Source organism: Balaenoptera physalus (genome assembly GCF_965194825.1).
Source record: "Balaenoptera physalus genome assembly, chromosome: 2".
Classification (NCBI taxonomy): domain Eukaryota; kingdom Metazoa; phylum Chordata; class Mammalia; order Artiodactyla; family Balaenopteridae; genus Balaenoptera; species Balaenoptera physalus.
The window spans coordinates 128,647,417-128,666,715 of record NC_138883.1 but is presented as its reverse complement, the minus strand read 5'-3'; the positions used below and the strand labels follow the sequence as shown (position 1 = coordinate 128,666,715).

Sequence of the window (19,299 nt, the reverse complement as noted above, 5' to 3'; positions counted from 1 at the left end):
CCTTACCAACTTGTCTTACTAATTCAGTTTTTAGAGGAGTTCCTTGAAACTTTTAGGTATATTATCAAGTCATCTGCAAATTTAAAGCAGGTTTGTCTTGTCTTTTCTAATATTTATTTAACTTACTTTATTTCATGGCTTACTGATTATCAGCAGAAATGTCAAAAGTTGAATCATCTGAAAAGAGCAGATGTATTTCTCTTGTTCCTGTTTTTAAAGGTCTTGGCATCAGCAGTTTATGGTCATTTGCTGTAGATTTTTGGTAAATAGACTTGTTATATTTAGGTAGTTTCCATGTATTCCTTTTTGCTTAGGATTTTTATTAGGAAAGGTTGCTGAATTTTGTTGGATCTCTTTTTAGCAGCTATGGATATATTCACATAGCTTTTCTACTTTAATTTGTTTATGTAATGAATGATGATGATAGATATTGACCCAATATTGAAATCTTGTAATAATGCTAATTGGTGTTTTTACAGCTGGATTTGACCTATTGATACTTTATTTACAGTTTTTGCATCTATATTTATAGGTGAATTGATCTATAATTTTCTATTTTTATTATCTTTATGAGATTTTGGTATAAGACTATGTTAGCTTTACAGAATGACTTAGGGAACTTCCCATTTTATTACAATCTGGAGAAGTTTCATAGGAATTATTTATTGTTAAAGATTGATTTGATAAAGCAGGTCTTTGTTTTGGGACTTCTTTTGAAGTCATTGATCAGTTTAGGTTGTCTGCTTTTGCTTATGTGCAGTTCAGGAGGTTATATTTTGGTAGAAAATCATCCATTTCCTTTAGATTTTTTAATTTGCCATCATAGTGTGTTACATTTACCTTTTTTGGTAATTCTTTTCTTCTATATTTGTAGTTATACTCCCATTTATGCTGTTGATTTATGATGTTGAACAGTTTTACTTTTTCTCTTTTGAATTTAATCAGACCAGCCAGGGATTTATATATTCTAGTGGTCCTACCAAGGACCTAGATTTTCTTTATTTTTTTATGATTTATTTTGTTTGTTCCTTCATTCATTTTGGCTTTTATCTGTACTGAAACCTTCCTGACATCTTCTCTGAGTGTCTGGTTGATGGTGTTGTGGTCAAGGTGAGGCTCTGGCAGAAGACTTCCTGGCTCTAATCCGGGGTCCAGGCCTCACTACTCTAGGACCTCCATCTGGTTATTTACATCTCTGGGGCTTGGTTTCCTCATCTACTGATTTTTATCTAGTTCTTCATATAATTCTAGAAGTTTTTGCTTCATACACCTGGTTTATGGCTTTATGACCCATTTTAACATATTTCATTATATCAAATATCTGCCTTAATCCTGTCAATGCTTCTATCCTTAAAATTGGGTTTGTCTGCTCTTCACATGGCCACACTGCTCTTTTTTCTTTGCATCAACCTTGTTTAAGTTTCCCCAGCCTTTATTTTCAGTTTTTATTTTGTCTTAGGTGTATTTTTTGTAAACAGTATTGAGTTTTTAATCCCATCCGAGACTGTGTCTTTTGAAAGAGGAACCCACCCAATTCACATTTGTGTGGGACCTGTCATATTGGTTTATTCCTCCCATCTTTTTGATTATATGTATTGCTATTTCCTTTTTACTTTTTTCTTATCATTGCTGGTTTCCTAGTTTCTAGAGAACACTGATATTCTATTTTCCATAACTTGTTAGCTCTCTGTGCCTTGGCTGGTCTCAGTTATAAACAGAGTTAATCATTGTATCTACCTTGGAGGCCAGGTGTGCACTTAGCACAGGGCCTGGCACATAATAAGAGCTCAATAAACATTAAACATCAGCTTCATGTTGCAAAAGGAAATAAATAGTGATCATCTAACCCTTACATGTGTGTAGTGTTCAGTGTTTTTCCCAGCACTTTCTTTTCATATGTGATCCATACAACACTTTAGTAAGAATTGCAAGAAATATAATCTGTTTACCAGATGAAAGTATTGAGGTTTAGAGATATTCTGTTACTTGTCCAAGAACAGAAAATATTAAACAGTGATACTCAGACCAGAACCTGAGCCTTCTTAACTTGGGGATTTTCTCATTTCATGATTCCTGAACTGCACCTCCCAGGTCTTTCATGTAGATCAGTTGTTCTCACACTTTTCTGTAATTGGAATTCCTGGGGGCTTTTTAAAAATCCTGATGCACAGGCCATACCGTACACTAACTAAATCTGAATCTCTGGGATGGGACCCAAATCAGTAGTTTTAAAAACTCCCCAGATGATTCTAATGTGTACCCAGTGACTTGCATTTTCTTGGCTTAAGGTTAAAAGCAGAAATGGTTGACATCTGTTATCTGTGATCTTTTCTACAGGTAACTCCTGCTAATTTGCCAAGATAGGGATAGAGCATGGAAGTGATTATTGCATTCTGCAAAGGAGAAGACAAAGAAAAGACAATGTTGCTTTTCTTCTCCTTTGCCCTTTTGGGTAGAATCGGAAGAGAAAATGAAATTACAGTGCAGCCTGAGTCATAAAGACTCCTTGGGCTTCCCCAAAGCAGGTGGTATTTTTTTTTTTTATTCAAGTGAATTTCAAACTCAAGGGCCTTGCAGTGTGTGCAGCCAGTGTGTGCAGTGTGTGCAGCCAGTGTGTCTGGCTGCCCTGATCTCTAACCTGTGACAACACTTTCCTTCTGTGCTGCCAGCAGAAGAGAGGGGGTTAGCGCGGAGGGGTCCAGTGTCAGGAACGATGACTCAGAAACCAGAGGTAAGTTCTTCGACCTTCCCAGGTGTGCAGTGGAGTTGAACTGGCATTTTTTGTTCAGAATATTAGACAAGGGCAGGCACTGAAAGGGTGCTTTGCTGCCATGTGTACACAGCCTGAAAACTCCCTTGCCTACTGGCATTTGTGGCAGTGACCTTGCTGAAGCAGTCATCTTGTTTTTTTCTGTATTTGTGTTCTGCCTCCTCCACTAGCTAGTTGATATTTTTTAATGTAATTGCTGCCTCTGTGGAAGCCACGGCCAGTCGAGGTTCACCACGCCTCTGTGTCAGGCACAGCCTAGTTCTCAGGCTGCCAGAACCTGCCTCTGCTGGCAAACGGGGAATGGCTGAGAAGCCCACGTTGATTTTCCACTGGCAGCGGGCGGGCTGCTCAGTTAGGTTTTGATGGTGTTTGGAAAGGAAGGTCTGAGAACGCACACCACATGGTCTGGACACTTTTAAAAGAGCAAAAGCGAAGCCAAGTCAGACTTGGCCAAAGCCATTCCTGGCTCTGGCTCATAGGTGCCCTTCTGGAAAACCGCCAAACCTTTGCCTGAATGTTTAATGAGTCGGCCTGTGTTCCTGGTGACTGTCCTGTCAATGTTTGCTTTGTTGCCATGAGAAACAACACTTTCATGCTGGCACACCCGGGAAGGAGCAGGAAAACAGAAATGCCAGGAGAGGCCTAAGCGGGGCCTGAACTAACCATGGTGTTTGTCCCATTCAGCAGTTAGAGGGCTGGGCCGGAGGGCACACTGGGCTGTTCTGAGTATAGGAGTAAGTGCACAAGAGCTGAAATTGATTCTGAAACTACACAGTTGGGGAATTATTAATTTTCTTTACAAGTCCCTAATGATTTCAAATCTGGCAGCAAACCTAGAGAGGATCACTTATTACTACTACTACTACTACTATTGTCATTTTTGGATCAACTCTGGCTTATGATGTACCTTAAACATTCCTAGTGACTGGCCATTCAGATGCCTGTATCTGTGCCCAAGCACAAACATCCTGGCTGCACATTTTAAGAGCTGAAGCAGCCCTTCTCCATCAGAGTGATCTGGTGGGTCTGAGGTTTTGCATATATGGGATACTCAGAAAGGGCAGGCTGCAGCAAATGTGGTTGCTCAGCCTTTGCTGGGGCCTTCATGAGCAGCTGACCAAGGGCTACTGACATTGTGAGCACTAAGGCTTCTGGGGAACATCCTTGCCCAAGGTTAGGCCTAGTGTTTGGTACAAGAGTCTTATTCAAGAATTTTACACTTTCCAGAGCATTTCTACATCTACACCTTGCACCTTCTCAGCTCCTCTCGTCCTCCTCACAGCAGGTGGTACTGTCTCACAGAGCAGATGTAAGTCTCTGGGGCAGTAGGGCCCCAGCAGGTGAGAGGCAGCACTGGGAGCAGCCTGACTGCCTGTGGTTTGGCCTTTTCACCACTGGCTTGTGTGAAAGGAAGAGCCTTCACCTGCCTTCTGAGAGTTATGAGATCAAACTCAGAATTATTATGGGCCTCTTCCATCAGCTCCACTTTTCCTGTGCCCTGAAATTTAGCCAATTATCCTACTGTTTTCTCTAGTTTCCAAATACCAAATCTTTTCCCACTCTCATGCCCCATTCATATGCTTTCTCTATGGAATAGACTCGCCACTGTGACGTTGTCCACATGGTGAGTGCTTCCTAGAACTTGAGAACAGATAGCGAGGGTCACAGTGTAGAACAGCTGAGCAGGTGCACTGTGTAACCGTTCAGGTAGGTGTTCCTGGTGGCCTGTCCCACTAGATCATCAAACATAATACAAAGCAGCAGTTATGCAAACCACTTACATTTAGTTTACAATGAGAAAATGATTCATAGAGATGCAGAAATACTAAAACTATTATTTGAACTTATGTGACAAACTAGAAAACACAATAAGGAAAGAATAAGAAAACATTATCAAATGTCATTGGAACTATTGGATATCAGCATAGACAAGTACATTCATAATGATGTAAATAAATTCCAGACAGGTAAGAGTTAAGCACTGGAAATTCATCAGAATGTACTTTCAAAAAGCAAATTTATTCCAGTTATAGAAGAAAATGATTCCATTTCAAAATTTTAAAGATATATAAAGATGTATAAAGATGTATAGTCACAAATAAGATAAACAATATATATATATTAAAGTTATTTATAGTAAAATATAATTTTACTATAGTATACTAATATAGTAAAATATAATTTTACTATAGTATACTAATATAGTAAAATATAATTTTTAAAGAAATTTTAAAAAGGAAAACATTAGCAGATACTTGAGAATAAAGAATTGACAGAAACTGAAATCCAGAAAACACCATTGACGCAATTATATGTCAGTTGATAATTGAGTTTAATTCAGTCAGTGTTTATATATCACCTACTCGTTGCTTGGGACTCAGCAATGCCCAAGCCAGAGCCACGGCCCTTGCTGTCACATTGCTCACAAATGCCCTTGGGTAAGAAGTTAAGAGATACGAACAGTTAATTTACACATGAGAAAACACAGATAGTAAATCATGGCATGGAAACATATACAATCTTATTGGCAATTACAGAAATTCAAATTAAAATGACTTGAAAGTACCATCACATACCTATTAAACTCGCAAAAATAAATATAAATGCTGAGTAAGGCACTTGGCAGCGTCAAAGAGAAAGGGACACCAAAGCCTTGCTGCTGGCACTATAAATTGGTTCCATATGTGTGGAAAGTAATTGGCGTCATGTGACAAAAGCTATAAAACTCTTTTCTCCCAGAGAACAGCTCTGAATTTGGTATTTCCTTTCTGAAAGATACCTCTAGGATGTAACTCAAAAGAAAAAAAACGTAATTGCCACAACTGTACTGCTCAAAGCACTGCTATTTATAAGAGAAACTAGGAGAACAAAACCCAAATGTCCAGCAGCAGGGGGAACTCTACTGGCCATGATTACCCGCAGGGTGGACACCACACAACAGGGACAAGCGTGCCTGTCTCCTCATGCTCAGCACAGCGCTGCTCCTGGACACCAGCACTACCTCCACACCTCAGCCGTACACCACGTCCTCAGGAAAGCCTGCCCCAGCCCACAGGCCGGGTCACATCCCCCCTTCCATCTCTTAGAGCTTCCTGCCATTTTATTCAGAGCACTTAACAAAGTTTGGGGTTGTCTGTTCTGGTGACTTTCTTGTTTAATGTCAATTCCCCCATTTGACTGGAAGCTTCGTGAAAGCAGGGATTTGTCTAGCTTTGCTCACCCTATGTTTGCCCCTCAGTGTAGGGCCTGGAACAGGATGAGGAGTTGGTTGCTTGGATGGATAGATGGATGGATGGATGCAAAATGGGTGGGTGGGTGGACGGATGGATGGATGCATGGATGAATAGGTGAATAGATGGATGGATAAAATTTTATATATGTAGTAAACTTCCATTTACATAGGACTTCATGACTAACAAAGTACTTCGCCAAATATTCTACTTTAATCTTCTATACAAGTCTGTGAGGTAGAAATTTTTGTCTTTATTTAAAAGTTGAAAAAAATAAATAAATAAATAAAGAATAAATTTTTAAAAGTTGAGGAAACAGGGTTCTCTCAACAGTAAGTTGAATAGCTTAGTAACTGCAGAGATAGTATTTTTATTTCTTGTTTTTTTCTCTCTCTTGCATATTGCTATTGGCAAAATTCTTGAGTTGGAAGGGAGATTTTTTTTGGTAAGTTTCCTATTTTTCAAAGGAATGACTGAAATACTACAGGGAAAAAAGCACAATGTTGATTTAAAACAAACCTTTTTTATCTATTTTTAAGAATTTTAGTGAAGAAAAAGTGATAAATTTTATTAACTATGTTTTGGCGTTCAGATGATTAAAAGAGGGCCACTTTTCTTTAACAAAATGTGCTGATGGTTTTCCATAAGTTACCACCAACAGTGCTATTTTCTTGGTATAGATCCTCCTTGGTTGCAGAACTGAAACCTTTGAGTTCACTTGTTGATTTCCATTAGGGAAGATTTTGTTACAGTTTTTGCGTCCATGTGTGTACATGCAGTTGGCTAGAATTTTAATGGCTCTTGCAAAGTAATTGGTTTTACTCATAAAATAAAGTGAGTCTTCTGTTAAGGAACCATGTATGTAACACAGAGGCTATTTGTTCTTTGAAGATTGGATTGAAAAAGAATTACATTGAATTAGGGGCCTTTGGAGAGTGATTCTTTAGTTTCCTTATTTGTTTGTCTCATATACATTATTCTGTTTTTTCTCTTATTGTGTCACTTTGAGAATTTTTTATTTTGGAATTAAATTTTGCATTTCAACATCATTATTTGGTTTGTTAGCTCTGGCTGAGGACATCTCCCACAACTTAAACATTGTTTTTCAGCAGTTGTTAGATTGTCATTTTCATTCTTAGATTATTAAGGTACTTTTATTTTTAGTCAATTGATTATCAATTTTATTATTTTCCAACAACTCTAGAATTGGTTTTATTTACCAACTTCCTTGTTTTTACTTCATTTTGGTTTTTCTATTTTTAGTCTAATTCTGTTTTCATTTCCCTGCTTTCTTTTAGCTTTCCATTCTAAGCAGGGCAGAGCTAGTTTATCATGCTTCACTTTTTCCTTTTCGAACTGTGATCAGAGTTGTTCGTTTTTTTCCCCATTACTTGTGATGTTTTTGTTGTTCTAAAAATATATTCTACTGTTGTGAATTGGTTTTCTCTCCTACCCAAGCATTATTTGAAAGGGCATTTTTAATGGCCAAATAATTGGACACCTTTTAATTCTGCTTTCATCATTGGTCTCTACCTTTACTTTGCCTTTGTCCAGGCATAAGATATGTAGGAGGCTTGCCCTTTTCCCCCCTTTTTTTCCTTTTAATTTTGCTTCTTACACAGAATGTAATCAATTTATGTGCAAGTTCGTACTGATTTGAAAACAGAATTCGTTCTCCTGTCCCCTAGTATTTGGTCATCTCCCATTCTTATTGTAGTGTCCTCCATTCATTTTTTGCATATTTGACCTATCACATCCTGCTAATATTTTTCTTGAATTTTCATGGGTTTGTTTTTTACAAATTTGTCCTGGGTTGGAACACAAAGATTTACCATAGTTGTATTTTGGGGGTTGTGGTTAAGTGTCTTTATCATTATTGAGTCACCTTGGTTATCTCTCCTAATGCCTTTGAAATCGTGTCAGCTATTCCATGGCCATGTGAATGAACATGGTGCCTGGTAGGAAGGGACCAGACAGAACATTAGGCACCTGAATCGTGATCCTGGTTCTGTTACCTTCAAACAGGTCAACTCACTGAGGCTCTTTATGTGCAAATTGTGCTTACAGGGTTACTGTGAGGGTCATTTGAAAAAGTTCTGTGCATGCATTGCAAAGAGTCACCAGGAAGGTATTATCATGTGATCACAGCTCAACTTCCAGAAGGTTCCCCTACAGGGTTCAGGTTTGAGTGTGCCCTTGGAGGCAACAGACTGTTCCGTGTTGACTATTTAAAATGCCATTGTAGGTTTGCTTGTAAGTTATTTTTGTACTTACATTTCTCATTGATCTGGCTTCCTTGGTTATGTTTCCCTTTTTGTTTGTTTGTTTGAAATTATATTGGTAGCTAACCACTACTAATTCTGACATTTATAATATTTTTAGCAGGCAGGCTTTTGTCAGAACTGATTTCATTTTTTTCCTCTCACTAAGTCGTTTAATTTAATTTAAGTCATTTAAGTGAGTCATTTAATTTATCTTCCTTCTGAGTTTAGAAGGAAGGCTGTCCTCCCCTTTTCTCTTTTCCTCTCCCTTCTCTTACTCCCTTTAGTATTCTCAGGTCATTTTCGAAATTCTCCTTTTACACCATAGAGTCCTCCCAGGCTTTTCCCTAAGTTAATGACTGGTTTTACTGTCCTTTTCCCACCTTTTTATTATGTTTCTAATCTGCTTATCTTAAGAGACATCCTTCTAGCTTTCAAGACTCTCTGCTTCTTTCATTTCCTTTCTTAATCTGTGGGCTTCTGTTGATGGAAAGTTCCGGATTCTCAGGTCTTGACTTCTCCAATTGTCATTTGACTTGTTACCATCTGTATCAGTGCCACCGTAACAAAGTACCAAACACTGGTTGGCTTAAAATAACCGGAATGTATTGTCTCGAGTTCTGGAGGCTGGAGTCTGACATCAGGGTATTGGCAGGGCCGTGCTCCCTGTCACAGCTCCAGTGGAGGACCCCTCCCTGCCGCTTCCTAGTGTCTGGTGGTTGCTGGCAGTCCTCAGTGTTCCTTGGCTTGTAGACCCATCACTCCAGCCACATGCCATCCTCCCCGTGTCTTCTCATCATCTTCCCTCTGCACACGTCTGCCTCTGTGTCTAATCTCCCCTTTCCATAAGGACACCAGTCATACTGGATGAGGGCCCAGCCTAATGACCTCATTTTAACTTGATTACCTCTATAAAGACCCTATTTCCAAATAAGCTCAAATAAGCTTTTTCTCAGGTACTAGGGATTCAACATATCTTTTTCAGGGACACAGTTCAGCCCATGACACCATCCTTGTGGCTGTCGCTCCATTGCCCTTGGCCTGGTTCGCCCGCCGTGGCCACCTCACGTGCACAGGTAGATGGCCAGTCAAGGTCCAGGCTCCTTCTCATCCTTTCACTTTCAATGCCCCCTCCCTCCTGAGAGCCTGTCCCTGCCAGGGTGCAGGTCCTTGAGCAGTAGGTGTTTGGAAGCCTTGCATGGGGGGGTTCTCCAGGGCCGAGGATGTGGGGCATAGTCCTTGTTTGCCATGGCCCTCACCTGCACAGGGAGACTGGGCCAGAGTTGCTGTCTCCAGCGTGCTGATCCCCTGTCCAGCTGACTCCACCTCACTTAGAGCCTCCTCTGACAGTCTGGGCTCCCGAAAGACACTTGTAGGCTTGAAATTTACCCCAACTTGTTGGCATTCATGCACAGATCCCCTTCTGCACAGTCACTGACATCACTCAGGTGGCCTGGGATATGTCTTCAGATTCTGCGACTGGCTCTGCTGCTCTGAGCACCTTCATTTTTAGAGTTTCTTTTGGCTTGTTCTTCAGACCTTTTAGTGAGTCTGTTCCTTTCAGATTAGACCTGTTGGTTTTGCACTCCTCCGGCTGTCTGGTGCCCTGACTGTTCCTTCACATGTCAGAAGGTGGCTCTTGTCTTCCTGGCTGGTTCAACAAGGAACCACCACCCAGGAATCTGCTTACCCACAAAAAGAAAGTTTTGGGTTTTATGTAGGCCAAGGGTTCATGAATACATTTTAGAACATTCTATGTATTTCTCCGCCATTTTAACACGTGTGTCTTGACTGGAAAGACTAATTCTACTGACTGCCTTTTTTGTGTCATGCTGTACTGTCATTGAGCTCTCGTCTGTCCCCTCAAGGGACAGTGAGATGGGAACACAGGGAGAATAGATGCAGATTCTGCTTTGTGGGCTCAGTAGAGACCTAGTAAGGAGGGAGTGTTGGAACTTGCTCTTGTGAGTTCTCAAAATTGCAGAGGCATCCCCTCCACCAGCATTGGGGCAGAGAACCCTTCTCTGTGTCTGCTCAGGGGCCAGTTGCCAGCCCCACAGCTCTCAAGGTTAAAGCCAGCCTAAAAACATTGTCAATTTCAGCCCTTCATGAACAATTATATTCTTCAACCATAAGGGTTGCACTGACATAAAAGCATGAGAGATGTCATTGTAGTCCACTGGCTCATTCACCGTGATATTTTTGTATGGAAGCTTCAGGCAGCATTATATAAAGGCAGGTAATTGCCCTCCTGGACCACAACTTCCATCGCAGGACAAGGAGACCTTCTTATGCAGAGGTAAACCCAAACATCACTTTCTGTAATGAGCCAAGTACACTAGTCCTTCTTGAACTGGTCCTGGTCACCACCACTGCCTTGGAAAGCAAGTTTCTTAAGTCATCGTACAGTGTCTTCTGGGAGAGCAGTACTTCCTTCTGTTTGGCCCAAAATTGAAAGGGCTCATGCTTAAGGACCAACATGAGCATATTCTCTGTTTCCTCCGGAGAGATGTGCCTTAACTATGGCATTGTTGAATTTTGGGGATCTCCACAGCCAGCTGTCTTTGATTTTGCAGTTCAGCGTGCATGGATTTAATTATACAATTGCTGGCTTCTCCCCTTCAGAACCTGGTTTATTGTGATCCTGCCCGGACTAAACATAAATAAGTAATGAGGGCTTGCCCAGCTACATTTCCATGACAGGTGTACTGTGCATCTTTTCTCCTTCCTTCTTCCCCTCTGCCACTTTGGAAAAACTTGTGCACCCTATAATGTTCGTGCACCAAAAGGAATAACTTGTATAAGTGAAAGTTTTCAGACTAACCCAAGACCAGGTACAAATCCTACATGTTTTTCCAACCACCATCCAGCCCAGAAGTCTTTTCCCAAGCATGTCTGAATTCTGAGTGTGTCATCATGTTTTCTGACTTCTTGCTTTTTACTACCTCTCCCTGGGCTTGAGTTTCACAAATTTCAACCCTGCAGAAACTCTGGTGGGTGTAAGACCTAGAAAGAGCTCAGTTTTAGGAACTGGCAACATCTGCTTCCTCCTCTTCCTCATGTCTAGAGAATTCAGTGCCACACACAGCTACTCTCTTGTTATTGATGATTTACTTCTGATAAATAGTACCTCCCAAAGAAGCACAGGAGGCTTCCCTGCAGGTGTTCTTTCCTGGCTTTCTGGTCAACATCACATACTCTTAGTCCTTGAAAGGTGACTAGATGCACGTTCAATACACACACAGCTCTTCCCTTCGAGACATAAACTCCCTGAGCCGGTTCCACCTGCAGCATCCATATCTTCAACCCCAGTGCCTGACAGGCTGGCCTGCACTTGGCAGTGCTCAAGTAAACGCTGCTGACTGTGAAGTAAGATGGCATCCTTGTTACCTAATTGGGGGCTGTAACGCAGACACTTACTGGGGGTGAAGAAGGTGGTCCTTGCCCCAGGGCTTTCAGGATTAGTAGGATTTAGATAGGAGGGCGGAGGGCTGTGAACTCCAGGGGAGAGAAAGCAAAGCAGGGAGCACCCTTTCCCCTTTGTCGTGGTGGCAGGACAGGGTGCAAAGACGGAGGCCAGCCCACCTGCAGAATCTGGGATCCTTGAGTGACTTCATGACACCCACAATCAAAAGGAGACCAGCTCTCTGGTGAAAACTTGCAAAACTATCTTAGCTCCAGTCCCACCAACCTTGTGTCTCCTGCAGCCCCAGAGCACCCTGGCAGCCCTTTGGCACATTGGCCAGTCAGGTACTGACAGTAAGTTCACTGTCAGGCCCACACAGCCTTCCTATGAATTCCAGTCCACTTTCTGAGCCCTATGGTTCATTTATGAACAGGCAGTTTCTGTACTTCAGTTGGCAATTTCCCCTTGGTCTTGAATCCTCTGCTCTAGGAGTAGGCCCATTCCCCAGTTTCTTCTACCTAGAACAAATTATTAACCCCACCAGCCATCTGCCAACAGGAGCACAGAGGGTGGGCAGAGGTCGTGGAGGAGACAGTGAGACAGAAATTTGGGAAGTGATTGGGGCAGATTGTGGAGGTGTGGGGCTGTCTGGGGAGGGAGTTCCGGTGTTCTGCTGCAGGCGGGCTGGGGCGCAGGAAGGCTGAGGGGTTTGAGTAGACCTTGGTATTTTAGGGTGATCGTTCTGGTTAGAGGTGTTAATAGATGGATTGCTGGTCCCAGTGGCTTGATTCTTTTCAGCACACAAACATTTATTGAGTGCCTGCTGCATGCTAGGCACGGTGCTGAGCTTCACACGCAGTCAGACAAAGTGCAGCACTGGAGATGCATGCAGTCCGGGTTCTGGATGGCCACACTGCCTGCTGGGGCAGCGGAGACAGAGATGACCCTTGGGCTGACTTAGTGCAGCACGGAATCCGCAGGCAGGTTCGTATAAGGGGAGTTGAGCCTGATAGCGCCTGTGAAAGTACCCACCTCCACCTCGACTGGCCCAAGGCCCCACATGGGGTTAGTTAAGCAAACACAGGGCTCCAGTCTCCTGAGGCTGAGCCTCTGCTCCTTATGCAGTTCTAGGCTGCAGCTCCAGGGTCAGAGGGCAAGAAGGAAATGCAGGAGGAAGATTGCCATTGTCAGGACAGAACATCTCAGCTGATCCTCCAAAGATGTGCTGCAACTGGTTTATGTCACAATAACAACCTGAATCTTTCCTGTTGTTTTATTTATTTTTGATGGCCCTTAGAGAGTTTTATTTATAGACACCTAAGGTTTGTTATTTAAAACCAAAACCAGCCTCCTTTTCATCTTGCATTTGACTGCCATTTCAGTTCAGGTCCAAACTATTTGATATTGAATGACCAGAATGGCCACACAGGGTAAGTAGAGAAAGTCAGACTGCAATCTGGACACCTTGGATTTATGTCCAGCTGTCTGGCCCTGGACCTGGGGCCTGGATGTGTCTTTGAGAACCCAGGAAGGGGAGGCAGCCAGACCCTTAGAGGGCCTTCTTTGACTTGGCATTGCAAAGACTGGCATGGCTCCTAGATCGGCTGTCATGATTACTCCAAGGCTCTCTGTGGGAAGCCATTGTCCTTCTCAAGAGTATAAGCCAGAAAGAATTCTGGGTCCAGAAGTGACCTAGATATCATCTGGTCCAAGCTGCTCATTTAACAGATTAAAACCAACAATAATAAGGTGAAGGGTGACACAACTATGAATTTTTATGTAAAGATTAGGAAGAAGCCGATGTGACTGGATTCAAGTTGGAGGCATCAGAATGCACTCATGTTAAATATAGGGTTGTGTTGGATCAATGGGCCAAGAAGCAGTGACAACCCAATAACAATGAGCATACCCAACACCTAGATCTTGGTTTCTAAATACCATTTTCTGTTAAAGGGAATCAGGGCTGGTACTTGGAAAGGACCAGAGGAAACTTGAACATCTTATTTTATCAGGAAGTAAGTGAGTACCCAAAACTGATAGGGATATGTCAGAGGAACACAGAAGTCCCCTTGATGGGACTCCCAGTGGTCAAATTGGGGACTACCTGACCATTGAAAGAAATAATGATAATAATCAATTATAATACTTTGAATTTAAAAAGGATCTGTGAGTCCATAGTAATATTTAAACGGGTGGGGAGGGACATATTTCTGTACAGAAGAATGACAGGTAACAAATGTAGACAGAATGGCAGTTTTAGAAAAATTACCACCTTGTAACCACAAATGTACTAAGTGAGTCAGGCCCTGATCAACAATGGATGCTGAAATCACTGGGTAAACTGATGTAGGAACATAAAATATTCACAGATAGTCTCAGAATATCACCCTGCAGATTGCTGATTAATTACAAAGAGTAAAATGGAACTTTACAAAGGAGGGATCTGACAGATACCACCTTAACCAAGGGATCAGACCATTAGTGAAATAACCTGACATCAGGTGCCCTCTGGTGGAGTTCAATTGGTAGGACTCAACATTGTCTGAGATTTTTGCCAAAAATGCTTAACTTGAATCTAAACATTAGGAAACAACTCAGTAAATTCAGATTATGGAATATTCTAGAAGACAACTAGAATGACCTGAAAACTTACAATGCCAAAGTTGGAAAAGACATTAAAAGGCATGAGGATTCTTCTAGATTAAAGAAAATAGAGACATGTCAACTAAATGCAATGTGTGATTCTTGATGGGATCCTGGATCAAGATACAAAATAGTTAAAAAAGACATTTCTGGGGTATTTGGGAATATTTGAACATGGATTGTGGATTTGATAATGTATTGATTTCATTTCTTGAAAATGATAAATATATGGTTGTCACATAGGAAAATATTCTTGTTCTTCAGAGATATATGTTGGTGTAAAGTGCCATGATAGCTATAATTTACTTTCAAATGACTCAGCAGATAAGTGAAAAGTGTGTGTGCTTGTATATGTGTGTAGAGAAAAAGAAGAAAAGGCAGATGTGGCAACATATTAACAATTGGTGAGTCTACAGTGCAGGGTGTATGAATGGGTAATCATGTGTCCTAGTTCAACTTCTCTGCAGTTCTGAAATTTTTCAAAATAGAAAATTATGGGGGAAAACAATAATGACAACAAAAACAGGCCTACACGTCAAGTCTAAAAAAACCCCAAAAAACAAAACAAAACAAAAAACTAAGACTAAAGCTCCATTCTCTTGACCCAAAATCCAGTATGCCATCGACTGTCTCTCTTCATCCAGGTGAATGGAGAGAGAGACAGGCAGACAGAGACAGAGCCTCTCATCTACTTGGTTCAAAGACCAGAGCTTTGAGAGGGTGTAGTAGACCGAGCCTTTCCAATCCTGGCAAGTTAGCTAAGGGGGCGACAAAGATAAGGCACATATCGCCACCTTGTGGCCAGATAAGGAAGTCTGTCTGCTGCTGCCAATTTTGAAAGCAAACTTACCCCATGTTTCTGGTGTCTTTCCCAGTTGTTACATTTTCCCATTAGTGAAGAACTAATTTTTGTTTCTCTAATTTTCTGATACGGATTTCCAGCTGCTTTAGAGAAACAAGCCAAAAAGCCAATTTCCTTTCCCAGAAACCTCATTGAGCCCCAAATTCTTTGATGATCAAGAAGAAAGAGAAAAGCCCTGCTCATACACATTTAACCAGATCTCTTTTACCACCATATGCCAGCAAACTGCTGGCCTTTCTGACCCAATCAAATGAGAAAAGCAAAGGAGATTTATTCAGAGCTTTTGGTGGCAAGTGAGTCAGCCACTGTCACTTGCATTTTGTCAGAGGAGTGGGGAAGCTTTATGGTGGATAAAGGAAAGGCTTCAGGTGTGCCCTGACTAGAGGCTATTGACAGGGAAGCTGGAGGCAGCTAACTAGAAAGGGGACGTCCTACGTGATGGGTTAGGGGGCATATTTGCCTTTCCCTGGTTAGTCTAAGTTGGAAGCAGGGACAAAATTAGGGAAGCTGTCACTTATCAATCAAGTCCTGGACATTTGGGGCCAATTGTTACAGAAGTTATTGTTTAGCTTCCTGGATTGTTACTAGACATTGCAGTATGGCTTCTGGCAAGTTTGGCTTCCTGGACTCTTTATTATAGATAAGGGGGTTAGTTTCCTGGTAGGTTGCTGCAGGTTGTGGGTCAAAGTTCTCTTTTTTATATATGGTCTGGCCATTGTCTGTATATTCAGTCTCTCACTCTGGAAGCAGCTCATCCACAAAGCACCCAGCGTGGTGTAAGCAGCTGCAGGCGGCAACTGCTCTAATCACAGGGAAGAGTGCCGTGAACGGAAGTGAGAAGACCAGGTTTGGGTCTAAGCCTTCTTCTGCAGTCTGGGGAGGCTGCTCCAAGCTTGGGTGGGCTCCTCTGTACAGAGCAGGGGCCATTCCTGTTGTGTTTCCCCCCTGAGGGTGATAGCCCTCTAAGAGGTGATGCTAAGTCCACATGCTCCCTCTAGAGGCTGGAGAGTGAATAGCTGTAGCTGGGCAGAGATTACCTTCGGGTTGCAGGTGCAGGAGGGCATAGGTACCTCCTCAGGGCCAACATGGTCCCAACCTCTCGGGACTCTGCTGAGATGAACAGACAGATTCACACTTGAATAAATCATTGCTTTATTTCAAGTCTGCACGAGCCCTGGGCTCATCGCTAGTGTGTGCTTTTCCCCTTTCTCCAATATCCAGGCTCTTCGTGTGAAATGGTCCCACCTCAAGCTGCCCTGGGTGGATCTGGACTGGCTCATTGACATCTCCTGCCAGATCACGGAGCTGGATCTTTCTGCCAACTGCCTGGCATCCCTCCCCTCCATCATCCCCTGGGGACTCATCAACCTCCGGAAGCTGAACCTCTCAGACAACCACCTGGGGGAGCTGCCCAGCGTGAAGTCATCAGACGAAATCATCTGTTCCAGGTGGGCTCCTGCCCTGCAGCCCCTGGGGTGAGCCCTGGACATCTGAGCCCCGGCTGCCACCACCACCACCCTTCTCCTGCACTGTCCTCTTCCTGCAGTCATGCTCCCTGATTGTAGTTGTTGCTTTTGAAAACAGATTTTCAGCTAAAATAAGAGAAGGAAGTTCTGCCTGCCCTTATGCAAGCTCTTGGGCACAAGGTCCCCACCTCCTTTCCACATGAATGCAGAAAGATCTGTCTAGTAGGGTGGCTTGTCTGGCCCATGTTTCCACTACTCGCTGGCAGCCACGCAGGCCTGCTTGCCCGAGGTGCCCAGTCTTGTTCCTGCACACAGGAGTCAGAGGAAAGGGGCTGGTGGAAACAATGGGGCCCAGACAACCCAGCTTTTGGTCCACCTCCCAAGGAAAGTGGGCAGGGCCTCAGAGAAACAGCTAACTTCACAGGACTCTGGCAGCAGCCTGATGGTGTAGGCAGCTCCTGTCTGCTTTTCTGGGAGACCTTAGGAAGAGGCCCAAGCCTCCTGCTGAGGCTGCATGGGGAGAGGAAGGACCTTACCTTCACTGATGTATTGATGATCATACCTGCAAAGCCTCATTCTATATGGGATTTGAGCTGATTTCAAAAGCTAAGGCTCTAAGTTAAGTAAAAAAGAATGTTGGAAAGAGCTTAGGGTCAGCAGTAACTCATGGGAAAGAAGGCTGCACAAAAAATTAAACAAGTGCCACGGAGTGGGGGTCTTTAACCAGGACAGACTTGAGGGTCCAAAAGGTTAAAAGCACTGCTCTCTGGACTTCCAGGAGCTTCCAGGGCACCAGCTTGTTCTGTTATCACATGTGTGAGAAAGGTTACATCCTATTGGTCAATGAGACCAGGAACCACCAAAGAGAGATTTGGTTTTCTTTGTCTACACATGACATAGTGACAGTAATGCAATGAATAAAAATCATATTGCTGTATTTCAATGCACATTCTTTATCCTTGTGCAAGGAGAAAAAGAAACATGTTTACAGAGAAATATGTACCCGTGATGCTTTACCTCTTTCTTCTGATGCCTTGACTTCCTTCTCCCCCAACTACAGGCTACTCGAAATTGATATTTCCAGCAACAAGTTGTCCCACCTCCCACCGGGATTCCTGCATCTCTCAAAACTTCAAAAACTGACAGCTTCAAAAAATTATTTGGAAAAATTGTTTGAAGAAGAAAATGGTATGTTTTAGCATCAGTAACCTGACTTATTTTGTCATTTTCTTCTTGATTGGGCTGTTTTTACAATTCATCCTCTTTTATTTTCCCCTAGCCACGAACTGGATTGGTTTGCGGAAGCTACAGGAACTCGATATTTCTGACAATAAATTGACAGAACTCCCTGCGCTTTTCCTTCATTCTTTCAAGTCACTCAATTGTCTGAACATCTCCAGAAATAACGTGAAGGTGTTTCCAAATGCCTGGGCCTGCCCCTTGGTTAGTAACTTGCCGAAAATCGTGAAAGGAGCTGTCAGTCCTCATCCATGCCAGCCTCACAGAGCTGTGGGTGCGGGGCACACTGCATCCCCTCAGCGGCCACGCAGTGGTGTCCTGTGTTATAGACAAGCATGTTACTCAGCATCCAGCAGCTGAGGGTCTCAGGCAGGTAACTCACCCAAGAGCCAGCGCACCTGGCTCTGGGTTTGAGATTCGCACCGTAACACCCACAGGACTTTCCACAGCTACAGCCTGAACTTCTGGCCCAAGGATGAGTTCTGTCCAAAAGGTGGGGTCGTTCCTTTAGGACAGCTGTAAAATAAGAATAAAGAAGAGAAGAATAGTCTGCATCCATAGTGCTGCCCATTAAATCGTGGTTTTGTCTCTTGGGAAGTTTGCTTGTTAAAACAGATGGAACAGCATAAAGAATATTTGTGTTTTATTGCTGTTTTCAATAGCAAATGTGGAAATTCTCCGTCTCTAACATTAACATTTCTAGTTTAAGCATATTTGTGTGGGACATGGGCTCCTCTTCAGAGCACTGTCCTGAATTGTCCCATTATTTCCAAGGACAATGGGCCAGATGTTCTTGAGGGAAGGGAAAGGACCATGAGCCACCTTGGTCTCCCCAGGAAACCATTCCCATCCCTTCCTTGGAGCAAGGACAGGAAAATGGGGCAAGGATAGTCTGTAGCCTCTTAATTAGCTGAATTGTATTTATTACAGAGCCTTATTGTAATGGTCTTGTTTTTAACATTAAATTTGGAAACAGTCTTTATCATAGACACCATGGCATTTAAAAAGCTAATTAATTCTCTTTCTCATCAAATTCCTAGAAATGCTGCAAAGCATCCAAAAATGCCTTGGAGTCTCTACCAGACAAAATGGCTGTGTTTTGGAAGAACCACCTTAAGGATGTGGACTTCTCAGAAAACACACTCAGAGAAGTTCCCCTGGGACTTTTCCAGCTTGATGTAAGTCTAATAGCACCTTATTTCTCATTTTCAGTTTTTGTAAGAAAATCACTCCACATCGCAGTGAAACCTGTGTGCTTCTTCCGAGTTTTCAAGACAAAAAAAGTTGAAAGAAAAGTTTAACTGTCAAAGTCATGCATGGTTGTGTGCAAAGAGACTGAGAGGAAATGTGCAAAATGAAACAGCTCTGGGAGGGTGGCAGGATGATGAATTTTTATCCTCCAGAATTTTCTTCAGTGTTGAC

The 19,299-nt window shown here is 42.6% G+C and overlaps 1 protein-coding gene across 8 annotated transcripts in view; it reads left to right on the top strand.

Annotated features, from left to right (window-relative positions):
• LRRK1 (leucine rich repeat kinase 1) overlaps nt 1-19,299 on the top strand; it is a 117,983-nt gene that overhangs the window by 51,389 nt on the left and 47,295 nt on the right. For 7 of the 8 annotated variants that reach the window (XM_082450188.1, XM_082450190.1, XM_082450187.1 and 4 more), the window contains exons 7-10: nt 16,394-16,647; nt 17,699-17,826; nt 17,918-18,081; nt 18,918-19,055. In XM_082450188.1, the coding sequence (XP_082306314.1) occupies nt 16,394-16,647; nt 17,699-17,826; nt 17,918-18,081; nt 18,918-19,055 (684 nt within the window). The remainder of the gene's footprint in view (nt 1-16,393; nt 16,648-17,698; nt 17,827-17,917; nt 18,082-18,917; nt 19,056-19,299) is intronic. The other variant, XM_082450189.1, reaches the window with a different exon arrangement.